Here is a 17,288-nt window from a genome sequence, read left to right on the forward strand (position 1 = left end):
TGCCCTGCCTGCTCAGGTAAGTGCTGCTTCCTTCCCAGCAGCTGCTCTGAAAGGGCTGGGCCATGGTTAGGTCTTCTCCTGGCAAAATGAGTGCCTTGGAGACCAGGGTGGCCACCTTTTTTTTATGATCTGGGAAAGGCTTAACAGGCACGATGCAAAGGAGCAGTTCGCCCAGAAGTCCTGACCTGACCAGAGCCACTGCTCTGTTGTGCAAAGGGCACATGTCTCAGTGCCGGTGTGAGGAAGCTCGCTGTCTGTCAGAGACCAGTTTTTAGAGCCAGGTCCTTAGGAGGAGATGTGTAGAATTGACCTCTGCTTGGCTGGTGGTAAGCGCACAAGCACAGGGCATTGGCAAGTGCCATTTTCAGTATCATGAGATTCAGCAGGTGTAACAGCAAGTCTGTCCTCATAGTTACATCCGATCTGCATGTGAGTAATATAAGCATACAGCTGTTTTTTAATTTGAGGTTAAGGCTGCAGTTAGGTCCAGAGTCATGCAAGAATTCACCTCTTAGTTTATCTGCCTGATTGTTAGCAGTAGTGCCTTTCTCCTTATGGAGAATTTCAGGATGTTGAAGAGTCAGGAGCCAGAAGATAAAAAGCAGTGGTACTCCATTCCCCCGCATCTCCTCTGCTGAGGTGGTTACTTGCAGTGACAGACAGGTATCAGACAGCTCTGTGTGCGCTTGGAGGGGGCAGATGGAAGTACATCACATCCTTGACCACATCACTACGGCCATATTGTTGTGCTTAAAGCTATCATGGATATCTGTCTGACTCCTATCATCACCTACATACGATTTAAGTTGGTTTTAATTATTTTACATCTGCCTGTAAACCAATAATTCCTTCTGCTTCAACTCACAGGTGTTACAAATGTATTTTTCTAGAGTGCACATTGCTCATTCTAGAGCAGCAGAAGTATTTGTTTTCAAACTGAAGTGATTCTTCTCCCTGTTGTTAAAACAAACTTTATAAAATGCAATTACAATAAATAATAAACCATAGACTTGAGGATCTTTTAAGATTCATAGCGAGTTCCTAATGATTTTTTCACACTTTTATTGTTGTTGAGCTTGAATTTAGTTTTTACTTTGATTTTCAGCTAATGTGGAGTAAAACTTGCCTGCTGCACTTCATTTGTAAGTGCAGTTTGCAGACAAGGGCAGAAAAAATGATATCCATGGTTACTAGGATTGCTAAGAAAGATCAGAGCTGCCATTTCTAGATTTAAACTACTCTTGTACTGTTTTATGGTCTAAAAGCAGAGGAAATTGTGAAGGCAGATTCAGTGGGGAAAGGATCCCAATAAATGTAATACTATCCAGATGTTATTCATTCTGTTTGTGTCTGAAGGCTGAAGGATAACTCACTAAACTCTAGAAGTTAATGTCATGGCATATCCAAGCCAAGACCTTAGCAGCTTGATAATGATCCACTACAATCTGAGAACTCTTTATCTTCTATGACCTGGGCCAAACATTGCTTCAAGGGAATTGAGAAGAAAACTTTCTCCTCGGGCCAGTTGGCTGTGATAAGATTTCTTTTTCCCTTTCTGCGACTTTTTTCTGGGACTGTTTGCTTTGAAAGACGTGGCGTTAGTTGAGATGATCAGAACCAGCAGAGTAATTCCTATCTTTTCTCTGTAAATGTGGTAGCTTTTTGCAAATTCAGTAAATATTTTGAATCTGAAAGGAATGGCTCCAGACGTAAGCTGGTTGTGTTTTGGAGCACAGATTTTGTGTTTATCTTGTTATTTTATTCACATATAATTACATACCCAGAGAATTTTTTTTTTCTGCAACTTGAAGAGGGGTTTAATGTTGGAGAATCCAAGCTGTAAATATGCCACCGTTTTCCACATTGACATTACATGGTTTGGTTTTGGATACTCTGTCTTGCCTCAGAATCTTTTCCTTCTCCAATTAATCAGCCCTTGCTCTGTTTTCTTTTGGACTCTGTTGCTGTACTTGGGGTTTTTCCATCTTGGTGTAAAGTTCAAACAGCGCATCTCCTAACCACCCTCCTACATGATTCACTATTTAATTGCAGATCAGTCTAATTCCCACCTTTTTTCCCCTGGACAGTTCTGCTCATTGTATGTCTGTCTCCCAGGATTCCCAGCTAGGAGCCCTGAAAGGCCACGAAAAGCCCGCGTGGCCTTCCCTTAACTCAGTCACTCCCAGTATTCCTGCTGGTCTCAGTGCTCCCTTCTCTTTGTACACACATGCAAAGTGACTTTTCAGTTCATTTCTTTACAAAAAGAGAGAGAACAGGCGAGACTGAGGTAGAGCTTTTTATGGCTGTTCTTAAATCAGTTTGTGTTGGTGACCTTGAGATTTATTATTTTAGAGTAAAATGGGACTGAACCAGAGAGTTTGGTTCTAGCATTAAACTTAAACATTAGTTCATTGGGCTGCACGGAAGCCCTTGTTCCTTTCTCAGTTCCTTGCAAAAAATAATATCCAAAGCTTTGGGATTCCCCATTACCTGTAGCCTGGGTGTAGTTCCAGTAAATCAGATGGGGAAGAGTTGTTACGGCCTACCCTACCCTGACCATAAGTACTCTGATACTTACACGTGCTTTGCAATGCTGGAGTTTGTATGTGTTAAAATCTTAACAGGGGCTCATAGAGCAGATGTTGTGGATGAAGGGAAGAAAAAGCTGTTCTGTCAAGCCATTCAGAACAACGTGATGGGAGGCTATTGCATGAGTGCCTCAGGACCAGCTCTGGCTGCCAAGAGAGACAAATTTTGTCATTCTCACCTGCTGCCATTAGGATAGTATTTTCTTTCATATGTTAGAAGACAATTTTTCTGTATTGCTTTTGCTGTCAGTGTTGGCCCCCTCTTTGTCTTGCTGCAGCTAAACAGGAGGCTGGGAACTAGCACAGGAGGAGAAGAGAGGTGGCGACAGGCAAAATGTCTCCTCCTTTCCCCACCCTCCCTGCCTTCAGCAGTCTTGTCAGTGGAACCTTGAGGCAGGAGGCCTGAACTGGACCAGGTGGCTGTTCCCTGTGGGAAGGCTCACTGTTTCCATCTGAGGAGGCAGGTGTGCCTCACCTCTGAAAGTCGAGCTCCCACTGCATTTTCTTAGCATCCAGTGGAGAGAAAAGATGGCATAATCTTCTGACTCCTGTAGAGATCTTGCCTCTTTTGCATACAATTAACTTCCCTCTGCCAAAAATGCCTTGGCCCTAGGGCTCTTAAAATCCTCCGAAGAGCTCACTTTGGGGACTAGTTTCTTTGTGATGGATGACCTAACACTGCAAGTCTGTGATCCCACAGCATATCCTCAAGGACTGCCACACATGATCTTTCCACATGCCAATTGTTTCCTAGGCAATTTCTAATCAAATGAGTGCAGTGCATTTTCCAGGAAAAAGCTACAACCACTTTCAACAAATGAACTCGCTGTAAATTCTCTGCCAAGTGCTGCTGCCACCATCCTTCTTGATTATGTCTAAATAAAAGAATGCATTTTTGCTCAAATGAGGGGAAAAAAACAACAACAATAGATTCCATTCTTTGTCAGAGCACATCTCGCCCATCTCCAACCTGATCCCCTTGGGAATGGAGTGGCTGTCCAGTTCTGAGCGGAGAAAATTTCAGGGAACCTATGGATAAAATATTGATAGCTCATGATGGTATCAGGCATTGTTTTGCTTCTTTACAGAGCACATAGTAAGGGAGGGGTGTCCATTTTACTTTCTGCTGCTGTGTACTTTTCCAGTTTACATGTGGCATTATTCTCTTATAAGACAACTTAATGACAAGAAGCTGAACAAAGCAGCGGTGGCATTCTTCACAGAAAACTGCTTGAGAAAACAGGGAGTGAACTACCACTGGGACTACGACATATTCCCAGGGCCAGATCACTTCATGTGCAGAATTTAATGAGCTGCCAAATGCTTCTAAATGTCAGAAAATCATGAGGAAAGTGCACAGTACAGAACATGGCGCAGACAGAAATGCATAGATAGAAATTCATTTTTTAGCTTGCAGCATCTCCCGGTTAATTTTCCATGAAGGTTTCTCCCCTTCCTCTTCTTCCAGTGCTTCTCAGACTGTGAAATGATCAGGGTTTCCCTAGAGGCAAATGGAAGCCCAGGTTAAGGGCCACAGGGATGATAATGGCATGTATTTTCTAGAAAAAGAGTAATTGTGTTTATTTTCTTAGTGCAGTGCAATCCGGTGTTGGCATTTCCTTCAGCTGACCTGCATCTCTTTCTCTCTCTGCTCAGATCATGCACGAGTACAGCTCATCAGATGTACCGGTAGCGAGCAAAGTAACACAGAGGTGTTCCTGCTGGCAGGCCGACCAGCACAGCGTGAAGAAAGGGAATGGCTGGATAAAAGGGGGCAGGAGGGAGAGTAGAAAGTCCATCCCTGAGCTCAACATTTTCTAGAGAACTAAAGCCTTTGAAGCAAAGTAGAAATTGATGTCATTATAAGTCACTCCTGATAGAATAATGATTTATCCAACTTGCACAGTAACATGAATCTGGGACAGGGACAAATTAGGATGGTAGCAAGAGAAAAGCATCCTTCCCGCCACTTCTTATTACAATCTAAAATCTGCTCTCCTTTGGGGACAATATAAGCAAGCAGTCTGTTGAGATGTGAATTCTTAAGCCTTTGGAAAAAAACACTGTTGTGAGTTTAAAAAAACAAGGAAAGAAAAAGAAATTAACCATTTTCCTTCCCTTTCCTCCCCAGCCAGGTTTTTCATGTTGAAGGTCCGCTTGTGCATGCAAACCACTTACAACCCTGGCACATGCTAATTTTTACAGAAAGGGAATTTCTTCCTGGTATGTGTTATTTCTGGTGTAGACACAAAGGTATTTTCTGTTGGCTGAGCACAATCTCTTGCTGCAGATCACCACGTTTGGCTCATTATCTGATAAGATGATCAGGACTGTGCTGGATCGACAAGGTTCAGTCTGGCAAAGTTCCTGACATGAAAGTGTCAGGGAAGGGACACTGTGATGGGGCCTAAAAAGCAAAACTGAGCATGGGCATAAAACATGGTAGATACTGTCACTTGGAAGGTGAGTTTTTCATTGCTCCTGAGTGTTTTGTTCCGGTGATTTTAGCCTATCTTTCTGTCCACACCATGTGGGGAGCTTTTAATCCTCTACTAGAGGCTCCACTGAGTACAGAGACAGTTCAGATCCTGAATTTAGGCTCCTCCTATCAGTACTTCATGTTACGTTGGCTGTGCTGCAGGCCAGATAGAGGTTGAAGTTCTCTGACTGCTGAATACATCTCCCAAACACGCGTTGTTTGGGATTGCTGCTCTTCCCTTAGGGGAAGAGTCAGTCAACTCTGAACTGGCTGTGTCACATACTGGCTGGAGTGATTCATCTGCGTATCTGGGGCAGTTAGAAAGCCTAAGTGGGCTGGGGAATTAAAGCTGAGCTCTGAGGTCTTTCAGCTGGTGAGCTACTGGGTAGTTTTCAAAGTGAAGAATGTAGGAGCCTGAATATTTTGGTGGCTTGACATAGAAGCAAACTATGACGCAGAAGGACCAAGCCCTGTTAAGAACACCCTTGCATTGGCAATCCAGGATTGATCAGATGTTTAAATGGACCTGTGGTTTGGTAGATGCTACTTTGCTACTCAGGAGAAGGGACAGAGCAGACGGAAAAACAGCACACTTGTCTGTGTGAGAGAAGAGAAAATGGCACCTTATTAGAGTGCCTCGCAACAGGCAAAATGGAACCAGCACATATGGAGTTATTCCAGCCTGAAGGTTGTTCAAAGCCATACAAAGGCAGTTCTGCCTACAAATCCCATTATTGATGAAATGGTTTCTAATGGGATCGACACCGCTTACTCTTACTGTGCTCATGTATGTGCACACACATACATGCACAGCTTTGAAAATGCCTTTCATGGATTCAGCTGTTTTCATTAATATCAGAATATCAAAATATCATTTTGTATTTTTTGGTATGCATCTTTTTTCTCTGAACTTTCTAAAGGAACTGCTCTCTTCTACCCTCGCTTATTTTCTTTTGAATGCTTAAATGAAAAGGGCTTTTTTCAGCATTAATAAATTCATAACTAGAAATGGGAAAGGTGTTTTCAATTACAGCTGGGACTTTGGAGCCTTGCAGCATGGTGGCAGGTATCCTTGGGGAAAAAATATCAAGCAAATAGTAGGTCAGTCTGGCTGTGTATCGAGAGTACAGGTGAGAAATATTGGGTATGAGAATATTATGGTACCCATATATTATGGTGTAATTTCAGTGTTGTGTTCATACATACAGAACGAGTAAAGGGGGACTCTTCATAAACTAGCCCAAAATGACTGTGCCTGCGATTGTTAGTATTTATATTGCTTTATTTATATTGCTTGCAATCTCTCATACAGAGTAAAACCTCACTGGACTGGGTGCTGTACAAATTAGGGGCAGCTGGATTGCTTTTCTGCAAGTTGCTTACAATTTGTTGTGATGTTATGCAGGTATTCTTCGCCAGCAATGCCTCCATGTTAATTATCTCTTTGATTCTACTCATTCAGCCCTAAGTCCGAAGTATGTCAACTGTTTTTGCTGGTGAAGATGGCATAAAAACAAAGCTGCAACAGCTCTGCGGTGGTTTCAAAGGGTCAGTTGTGCCAAAACAGAGGCTGGAGCCCTGCATGTAAGAAATGCAGAATGTGAAAAGCCACCAGATAGTGACAATATAATAAAGATCAAGGGAGGTAGCACTGAAATAGACTGGCTCAATTGAAGTGTTAAATAATCGACAATATTTTTTAAAAATCAAGGATATCAGGAGAGGGGTGGAACAGCCTATGCATTTGGGTTATGTGGAACAGGCACCAATACTATACAAGGTACACAGGTGAGATGACAACGCTTCTGATCCAAAATAACGCACCGGCCACGTGGGCTGGGGGAACTGAGCCCAGCCACTAGCAGAAGCAGGCTGCTTACGTTCGGTACAGGGCACAGCGTACTGCACAAAGCTGGCGTGTCCTGACACGACCCCGTTTGGGATAAGCAGTTCAGATAACCAGTTCTTCCACCTGCTCCGACCTGCTGAGCAGAGGGACAGAGTCTGTCTCAGCAGGATGGGTTTTACCTGCTTCTGCCTCCCCTGAGCAGGCCCGGGAAGCGATGAAGTGTGCCGTTGAATGTCAGTAGCAGGTATCAGACTGATGTTAATTACGATGCCTTTTTTTTCCCTGTTTACACAGCCCCTTCATGCTTCTGCCACCGCTGATGGAGTGGATGCGAGTAGCTATCACCTACGCTGAGCACCGGCGCAGTCTAACAGTGGACAGTGACGACATCAGGCAGACAGCCAGACTGCTCCTACCTGGGCTGGACTGCGAGCCCCGGCAGCTAAAGTATGTGGACTGAGCTTTATAAGCAGCTGAAGTAATTGTAACCTTTACAATGTTCTTCCTTCTGTATTTCATGAGAGCAGGATCTCAAAATACTATGTGGGCAACACGTGGCCAACTTCTTAGTGCTCCAGAGATAAAGGAGCTTTGGCCAAACGCCGCAGCTGGGATAGAAAGAGTTTGTCATGCCAAAAGTTGTGTAGGAAGAATGAGAGAGAGACAGATTGAAATACAAGTGTCTGTTCATTTATGCCTTGGTCTTAATTACAAGATAATTCTTTGCTTTCTGAGATACCTTGATGAAAAGTATAAGTACTTTTTAAAAATCCTCCTCCTCTCACAAGGATTGAACAGGGATTTATAATTAGCTTGGTTCATTACCACATCATAGATATTTTATTCAGTGTTTGTAGTCTCTTTAAGTTGCTCTCATTAACACTGCTTTTGATATCAGAGCTATATCTTGAACATTAGTGCAAGGTAAATTCTTGCTTCTCAAATGAATTTTGCACCTCATATTAACCGTGGGTTAAATGAGTGGGCTGGACACATTATTAACAATTAATACTACTTTTATCATGCTCTTAAGTGATGAAATGATTAGCTGAACAGATATACGATATATTAATTTTTTTGTTACTATTGTTACTATTAGAATTCTTTTTCATGAATAAGAGAAGCAACGAGAGGCTTTTAATCAGGAGTCCTCCATCTGTTTTTGTTGCTTTTTACTTTACCTTTGGCAGCCAAGAAGGCTCTTGCTTTTTGCTACATCTCTGTCTCCCCATTTGTGAAATGAGGGATACTACTTAGCCACAAAACCTAATGCAAAGCTAAATTAGTTGGCAAGTATGCTGGTGCAATTAGATGACTGAACTCTGCTCCAAGCTCACTCGTGGCATGTCTGCTATTTCTGACTCTGCCAGATATGATAATGCAGGCTAAGACTTTTCCATATAGCTGCACTTTATAGGGACAAAGCGACATAGCTACGAGGTGGCACCCTTTGAAGCTGTAGCTGCCCGCGCTGCTCCTGTCAGGTCAGCCAGGTGGGTGAGCTCAAAGCGCTGCGGACCCGCTGGGTCTCTGCTGGGAGCTGGTACCTCAGGGCTACATGGCAGGAAGGAGCAACTTTCCAAATGTTTCCTCGGCTGCAGCCGAATCCTGGTCCTGTTCTCAGCTACCACTTGCTGCCTTTCTCCTCAGATGTGGTACCTGACTGACAGAGTGCTGCCAATCTTTTTAAAAGCCAAGTTAAACAGATGATCTGTGGAAATTGTGTAAACTGAAAGGAAGCAGATGGGCTTCGTGTCCACAAAGTGGGAATTGAGCGCTTAGTCCAGGAGCCTGTAGCGCATTTCTTTTCCTTTTACTTTGCCAGTATGCGTGTGCTCAGTGTCAAAGCACAAGTTGCTCAGGTTTACGTGTGGATGGTAGGTGCCAGTTAATATGGGCTAAGCTAATGTTACATATGTGCCTAGTTCTTGCCAAAACCTTTGAAATTCTCTGTTGAACAGTACCACAGAAGACTAAACTAATTACAAGCACTTCCAATCAGTTCCATAATTTTTCTTTTGATCTGGCCTTTGTAAAGAACTTGCTTTCAAAACTGAGTCCACATCTTCCACTCTATCTCTGCACTGTTTTTTGTTTGTTTGTTTGTTTTGTGCACATTAGCATACAAAACACAGGTGGTCCCTTACTTTATAGATCATATACCTTAAAAAAGGGAGTTGGGGAGAGAAGAAAAAAGAAGGCAGGGATTTGGGTGTTTGTTTTTTGCTTCTGATATGAGCTACAAGGAAAGACTTTGCCTTGCTTAACTTGGTTGATCAAGTTAAGCTTGATCAGATCTTTGTTCTGAACTGCCTTGCCTGAGTATTATTTTCAGAGGCCTAAGGATGTTCTGTGATGTGTGGCATGAGATAAAGAACATTGTCTTTTTGCTGCATGAAAGAATTAAACTAACAGAAAAAAAATATGAGGAGAGAGATGTGCCTCATTTGCAAGTGCCTGTTATATCATCCTTTAAAGCAGTCATCTGTATCGAGCAATTACAATGCATTTAAGGGAAAGGAAATCTTGGAACAGAAGCCAAATTTATCCCTGGCTAGCTGTGTGACAACAGGCAAGTTGCAAATAGCTTTTCCTTATGACACCCAGACTAAAAGTCCTATAGTGATAGTTCCTTGAGGAATGATGCATCAGGTAGGGTGTGTTGAAATCTGTGAAAGAAAAGTTGTACAGAAGAACAAAGTGCAGTTAGGATAACCTGAAATTTAGACCTCTAATATCTCTTCTCTGACGGACTGCTTGGGCAGCATGGTTATCCAGAGCTACTGGTGGTGTCTTAGTGGATAAAGCCTTCAAATACGATGCTCTCGATTTGTGTGCCACATGATTTATAAACATCTGTACTCACCTATTACTGGTTAAATGATAATGTAAGTGGGGAAATGCTAGATTGCAGAGAGCTTTGTTTCTTTTCCACCTACTTAAATATAATTTTAATATTGCCTTTATTGTACGCTATTTTTTGTATTGTTTCCTCTGTGCAGGCCAAATTTAAATCACTCACTACCAATGGCCTCCCTGCATGGAGCAACTTGTTTGTGAAGACTGAAGAGCACACCAGGCTCCTTGCTCCTACCTCTTCGAGCTATCTTGTCCCAGACTGAGACCTCAGCCCCCTTCCCTTCCCTGCAATCTGGGCTCTGTGCCCCCAGGTTCCCCAGTCCAGCTTCAGTTCTCCAGTTATCCCCAGGCACAGCTCAGGGCACGTGGGGGCTGCCATCTGGGCAGCTGCTTGAGCACTAGCTTTACCCTAGGAAGCATGCAAGGGTTTGCCTCTCTCCTCCACAGGATAACAACTCACGCATGGAAAACCTGCTGTGGGTACAGCTGCTGCACAGCAGTTGTGCATCTGTGAGCTCTTTCCCGCTGGCTCACGGAGGATGCTCTAACTTCTATCACACTCTAAAAGAAAAAGCAATTTCACCTCTATCATAGGCGAGAACGCTGTCAAGCAACTACTGCAGAACAGCAAGTGTGCAGTAAACTTCTGCTGGGAAGTTTTGCATAGGCTGTGCCCCAGGACCAAAGCCCACAGAACTTCAAATTCCTGCACCTGAACTTGTCTGCCTCCTGGCAGCTCCAGGCCAAGCACTACAGCCCCCCTTTTGGCCCTGTCTCTCTGACAGCTCCATGCAACTGCTTTGCTTTGCGGCTCACTCTGCAGGGCTCGTCAGTGAACTGTCCCCCTGCTCCACCAGTGCGTGTAAACAGCACTGAGTGGAATCGAACCTGTTAGCAAAATGGAAACAGTGTGCAAAGACAGGTACAATCTCTTTAAGAACTTCATTTATTTTCCAAGGTTCAACAGCTTTCAAGTTTATAATGTCATTCTATTTCACGTGTTTGCGTTAGGATTATGATTATTGTAATATAGCTATGGTATCATAATCATAAAATATTGTAGTATTCTGATACTGTACCAATTACCTTGACAGAACAAGACTATTAATTGGCTAGCTTAGCTTGAGGACTTGTGTTTGTCTAACAGTAAGCCTTACCTTACTGTCATCTTGTGCTCTGTGCTGTATGTGCGCTAATCTAGTATCTGGATGCTTCAGAGATCTTGTCTTCCTGTCAAATACCTGCACTCAGCTGCCTGGGAGCTACATTTATTCACAGATATATCTCCAAAGAGCTGGTGACTCCAGGGCTGTCACTTTGCTTCCCTGTTGACTGTTCCCCAGATTGCACCCTGGTGTAGTTCCTCTCTGAGAGCAGCTGTGGTGAGATGCTGGTTTCCCATGAGCAATGTGAGCAGTCACCAGGCTGGGGAGTGAGTTTTGTTAACTCAGCATATTGTTCGTTGCATCTGGTCCACATTTGTCATCAATGCAAGTTCAGAAGCATACAAAATGACCAACTGAATTAATACTTGCATAAGATGCATCCTTAGTCTTCTAAGTGAAGTGATGAGTGCTTTACTTATCTGGCAGGCCATACCAAGTTTCCAGAAGAGGTTAGCCCTGTTGAAAGAGTCTCATTTTTCAAAGGAACTTGGCAGGCTAATATTGCACTCACTGAGAGTTCGCACAAGAGCCTGTGCTGAAAACCAGACAACGAGTAGAAGAGGCACTCACCCTGAAATAACATCAAAGGGCTGACCATATCAACACTCAGCTGAGATAGGAAACGCCTCCAATTTGGGAACGTTTCTTCAGCAAAGGAGATAGACCTCCAGGTTTGGAATTCAGAAGTCTCTCAGCAGATAACCAGATGATTTACAGTAATCTCTGAACTCCTTCCAAATGAGATAAAGGTTGTTTGATAGTCAGCTAGAGGATAAGGATTTAATAGAAACTCCTAGAAATATTAGCACACTTCCTTTGAGGCATTGGAAGAGAGTTGAGAATGATTTTGATTTGACTTTTTGGTTGTTTGTTTTGTTTTTGATTTTGAATTTGATTTTTTTTTTCCTCCAGAAAAGAATCTGAGGAATAATGATCATTATCTTATTTCAGAAATATCTTTTATTTCAAAACAGTAGTCTGGTAGTCAGACAACGTAATTGTTTCATCCTAGTACTATCACCTGACTGATATTTTATGTATATGTATACCTTCTTTCCACCTTTTTCCTCCTTAGAATATGTTTTTGTACATGTTTGATGGACTACCATATGATGCAATATCACAAATGATATAGAGCTAATTATTTAAAGAAAAAATTATTTATTTATTATGAGAAGTGGAATTAGTGAAACATGATTGCTGCAGGTGTGCATCCTGTGACCCTTCTCCCACCACAACAACCTCACTGCTGTAGGAGCCGCAGGTGTTCAGTGCCCATTTCAGAACGGGCATATCCTGGCATCCCTTCCCTGTTCTGCTGGTGAAGGCGTAGCTCAAGCAGTGCCTGGTCCAGAGCTACCCCTGTAGTGATGGGATGGGTGGCAAGGAATAAGGATTTCTTTCTGCCTTTCCCTCAGAGGAGGGCACCAGTGAAGTTCCTCTGCTTGGGCTCGCCTCACTTCTCTCAGTATTTATATGATTTTACTGTCTAAGAATGAAAACTTCTATCTCCAGTATGATTGAAGATAGCCAGATTTTTCAGAAATGATTACACAGTGGTTAAAGTATGTACTAGGTAAAACTGTAACATTTCATAAGCCTGATTTCTGAGACAGGGAGAGAAATGTTAAATAAATATTTTCTCCTTTACAGACCTGAATGCTGCTTTAGTTCCTTCCGGAGACTGGATGCTAAGGCTGCTACCGAAAAATTCCAGCAGGATCTGGGTTTCCGAATGTTAAACTGCGGAAGGACAGATCTGATCAATCAAGCAATAGATGCACTAGGACCCGATGGAGTTAACACCATGGATGATCAGGTATGCCACACACGTGCACAAAAAATTATTTGCATGACCAAATTGCGTGTTCCTTTTTGTGCAGCAAATCAATGTGTGAAGTCTTAAGTGTTAGTTGCCTCTCAGTGTCTTTTCTAAGTCTATCTGGTGTTTTATTCTGAGAATGTATCTCTTAAAAAAAAAAAAAAAAAAAAAAAGTAAGTCCCCCCTCATGCCACCTCCTGAAAAGCCGGTCAAAGCCTAGAGTGAATTGTTTCTTTATCAGCTGGAATGCAGGGCTGTTCCTTGGATGGCCTGTCTCAGACACTGATGGAAGACAGGTTAATATGCTGGCTGCAAATGGAAAGTCTGATGTTGTCTTAATGCTGAGACAATGTCAAAACAAAGTGGTTTTTGCCAGTGACACTCTCTTCTGGTTCAACAGCCAGAATCCTGTCTGGGTCAGTGATGAGCGACCAAAAGGTGTTGCTGTCTGATGGCTTTCAGGGTGCCCGTGTGAAGTGAATTGTGTGTTCTCAGTACAGTCTGGTATAAGAAACAGCATAGAGAACCCCAGGGGCATTGGTATCCATTGGTATTAGCTTTGCTGAAAGCTCACTGTGCCGATGTCGTTGTCGTTGTTGTTGTTTTTACCTGTTCCCTGCTCAGCTAGATTTAAGTGTGGGGACTTGGTAGTCTTGGTAAGTCTTTGGCTGCTTCTGCTGTCAGTCCCATCAAGTAACAGCAGAGCCTGTTCTCTGGCACGTAATTCAATGCATTGAATTAGCTTTTAATTAAAAAAAAAAAAAAAAAAAAAAAAAAAACCCTCCCCCAAATAAATACTCGTTATAGCTGTCACAGCAATGAGAATGAGCTGTCATGTCTCAGAAACAATAGGATATTTATCAGGAGGAAGAATTTACGTTCATCTAGAGAGGTTTTCTCATAGGCTGGGTGATACTGTGTTTTAGTGCTGTGGCATTTCAGACCAAATTCTGAAATTGGCACATCTTCCATGGTTCTTTCTACCATCCTGCAATTTAAAAGGAGGTAGGAATATGTATGTAAATATGATCAGAATTGCTCCTGCACAAGCTTCCATTTAGGTGTGTAGTTGCCTTATTTACATACCCCATATAATGAGTTTTGTGGTCACAGAGGTAAGGTATCATTTCACAGGTGCCCTTGACATTGACTTTATTAAAGTGACACTGGTGGCAGATTTATATTATGAATAAAGTAAGTTTGCCACTTAACTTCCTTTATTTTTTTTTCCTTAAGTTTTTGCAGTTTTGGCTTATGTAGCCGTAAGGACTTTCGTTCTTCCAAAGCAGAACTGCTGTATTCTTGTTCTGGTATTTTGCACTGTGAACCTTAGTATCCTGGCACTGGTGCCAAGCCAGTCACTTCTCACTGAGGGACATTTTTTACCTGTCTACAGTAAGCTGTTTTGCTTTTTTTTACATAAGGACCCTGCATTGTAGGCAACTTGCTGGAAAGGTTGAGGACCTTATTTATCACTTATGTGTCACTTATTTATGGTCTTGTTATCATCCTGCTGCTGCCTTCCTCTAGCCAGTCCTACTGCAAACAGGGAGATTGTACAGCACTGGCAGCTCTGTTTTTGCAGAGCACTGCTCCCATGTTTCAAAACTGTTTTGGTAGTGACCAAGGAGGGCAACACGACTCTCTTTGGAGACAGAGTTGCTCTGAAATTCTCCACGTCAGTGATTCTGGAGCAACTCATCATTTCAACTCAGCAAGCGTCCTCCATCGCACTACCAACCACAGAGAGAATTAAATCCAAACACTTAGTAGTGAACTCTGACGTAACTGGAACATGAAACCCAATCTGAACGTTGTAGCTGGCTTATTTTCCCCTTCCTGCAATGCCAGTATGTGAGATTTGGGGATAACTGCTGTAGGCACAGCAATAGAAAGCAGGTCTGTGTGTCCTGTCGTAGGACAGAACGTTGGACACTGGCACCTGGTAAACTTAAGTTGATGTGTTTTGATTTCCTTTGGTCACAATGAATCTTTTTAAAACAGTGCGCAGTAGGCAGGCACCACTGAGTCACTGCAAACAGGTGTGACCGCCTCTTGTGTGGCAAGTACAGCAAAAGCTTTTTTGCGGATCCTACATCTGGAATTGTTGGACTAATTTAGCATATAGCCTTCAGATCCAGGTTCAGATTTTGACCACTCCCAGAATGTGAGCACATCCAGCATTAAGGTCTGTGTTCAGATCCATTCCTACACAGCTGTGCATGTAGACAAATTTATAGAGAGAGAGAACTCGGAACCTGAACTTGGAGCAAGCTTCCTTGTATTTGCTTCTAGCTGGTACGAAGCAGCTCTCTGGTTTCATGCTATCTGAAGGGTTGGGAAAACCATCTCTTCTTCTCTATGAATACTGACTAGGGAGCAGGGAATGCAAAGCTAATATTGGAGGAAGGAAAAAAAAACGTGTCTATGTTAACCTGGCAGTTTTAGAACCCTGTCCGTGGCAGGAAGTAGGGGCTTGTGCATGCAGACCCAAGTTTAGAATTCTCATGTTACCTATCTATATTAGAGCTGGTCTCCCTCTCAAAGCCCCAGAAAACCAAACACCCATCCTCCCAACCCTGAAACATCTTTGCAAATGCATACGGCTGTCTCAAAGGCAGGAGGATGGGAATTGAGGCTGTTTTGAAAAGATGCCTTTGTAGATACAGGACCAGAACTCCACTGTGTGAACTTTATTGTATGATAAGTGTCTGTCTAAAGACAAAGCTGTATTATTCGTTCAGTTATATTATACACAGTGAACTGCAGAAATGCTACCTGTGAAAAATTCAAAGTAATTAAGCAGGGGGAAATGCTGTAGGACGTGAGCAGGAATGAATTTTACTAGGCCGTTTCCTTTCTGTCCTTGGCTACTCCTGAAATTAACTCTAAGTAAGGCTCATTTCTCTCATAATTCATCTCTGAGCCGTCACAGTTTGTTGGTTAAGTAGAGAGAGGCAGATTTATGGGATTGAAATGCTAAAATATTGTGGCAAATAGGATTTTAGCAATGGGGATATGTTGCCAAATAAATTCATCTACATACTTTTGTGTTGTTTTCTGCTTTCAGTTCATCTGGCTACAAATGATCCAAGAAATGCTATTTCTTTTTTGGCAGCCTCAGGAAAGCTCAAGAATTGTGGACAATACATGGCTGGGATTTTCAGTGATCCCTTTTGTGTTCTTGCAGTCTTGCCCCCTGATTTTTTGTCCACATTGCTTTACTATATTAACACATTGTGCCAGCTCTACACAGAAACCAAAATGTTTTCAACATGTGCACATGCTTTCCCTACACATGCACGTGCACACACATACACACTGTGTGAGATTCAAACTCAGTGCCCATGACAGATTCACTGTTGCAAGGTATAGAAAGGTAACCTTTTTTTTTTTCTCTTCCTGAAGGGTATGACGCCGCTAATGTACGCCTGTGCTGCTGGAGATGAAGCTATGGTCCAAATGCTTATAGATGCCGGAGCAAATTTAGATATCCCAGTAAGTAATGGAGGAAACTCTCCCCAAAATTATTCATTCTTGATCTGTAAATTAACAAGAGCAGCTAAGAAATCACTATGAAATCTCTTGTAGCAACTGAAGTCTTCCCTTCTTGGAAGCTTTTACATTGGACTCAGAGCAAGGCAATTCTTTCAGAAATCACTGCTTCAGGGATTTAGGAGGGGGAGAAAATGTCAAAATCTCTTGGAGCACTCAGTGGCTGCAATTATGATTGGCATTGGTGAGCCTAATAGGCACGGTGCGGGTAAAGGGGCTTCCTTCCTGCAAGAGCTGCCACTAGGAGAAACCAGCAAGCCCATTAAAAAGGCCCAGGGGACTGGACGGAGTGAGCAGCGCTGGCAGCATTTTCTAAATGACATTAGTTACCATTCCCTGGGGCTGTCACTTACAAAAGGAAAAGCCAGTTACACAGAAGTCTTAAGATATGCTGCAATGGTTAATAACTACCTGGTTTCCTTTGCCCAGGTTCCCAGCACCTCTCCGCGCTACCCTTCGGTCCATCCTGACAGCCGGCACTGGACTGCTCTCACCTTTGCTGTATTACACGGGCACATATCTGTCGTGCAGGTAAGCAGCGGAGATCCTCCAGTCAGGAACCATTACAGCAGACACTGAGGGACTGGCATGCAGCACTGAGCTGAGTGCTGGGCAGCACCCTCACTGTCAGGTGGCTTGAGTATCCACCCCACTCCCTTTTCTATGGAACTAATGCAGGGAGTAGCAGAATAGTATGGAATACCAGAAATCCTACCTGAACTTCAAGGGGAACTCAATACTAATCACAGCAGGTAGTCAGCAGCTGCTGAATTTAATTTGCCTTCTGCTTAAAGGGAAAAAAAAAAGATGTAAGCAAATGGAGGTTGCATACAGTCATGTTTTGTTTGTGTACGTTTGTAAATAATTACAAAGATGAGATCCCACCTGGCAAATTGCCAGTACAGCCTTTGGTATTACAGAGGTTGGACAACCTTAATTTACAGGTGGGGTAAGAGTGTGATTCTCCCAG

General features: G+C 42.9%; 1 protein-coding gene across 2 annotated transcripts in view; it reads left to right on the forward strand.

Moving 5' to 3' along the window:
• ABTB2 (ankyrin repeat and BTB domain containing 2) overlaps positions 1 to 17,288 on the forward strand; it is a 145,700-nt gene that overhangs the window by 113,810 nt on the left and 14,602 nt on the right. For both annotated transcript variants that reach the window (XM_035327450.1, XM_035327449.1), the window contains exons 4-7: positions 7,211 to 7,363; positions 12,595 to 12,760; positions 16,172 to 16,261; positions 16,748 to 16,849. In XM_035327450.1, coding sequence (XP_035183341.1) covers positions 7,211 to 7,363; positions 12,595 to 12,760; positions 16,172 to 16,261; positions 16,748 to 16,849 — 511 coding nt within the window. The remainder of the gene's footprint in view (positions 1 to 7,210; positions 7,364 to 12,594; positions 12,761 to 16,171; positions 16,262 to 16,747; positions 16,850 to 17,288) is intronic.

The sequence above is a fragment of the Oxyura jamaicensis genome, chromosome 5, assembly GCF_011077185.1.
Source record: "Oxyura jamaicensis isolate SHBP4307 breed ruddy duck chromosome 5, BPBGC_Ojam_1.0, whole genome shotgun sequence".
Classification (NCBI taxonomy): domain Eukaryota; kingdom Metazoa; phylum Chordata; class Aves; order Anseriformes; family Anatidae; genus Oxyura; species Oxyura jamaicensis.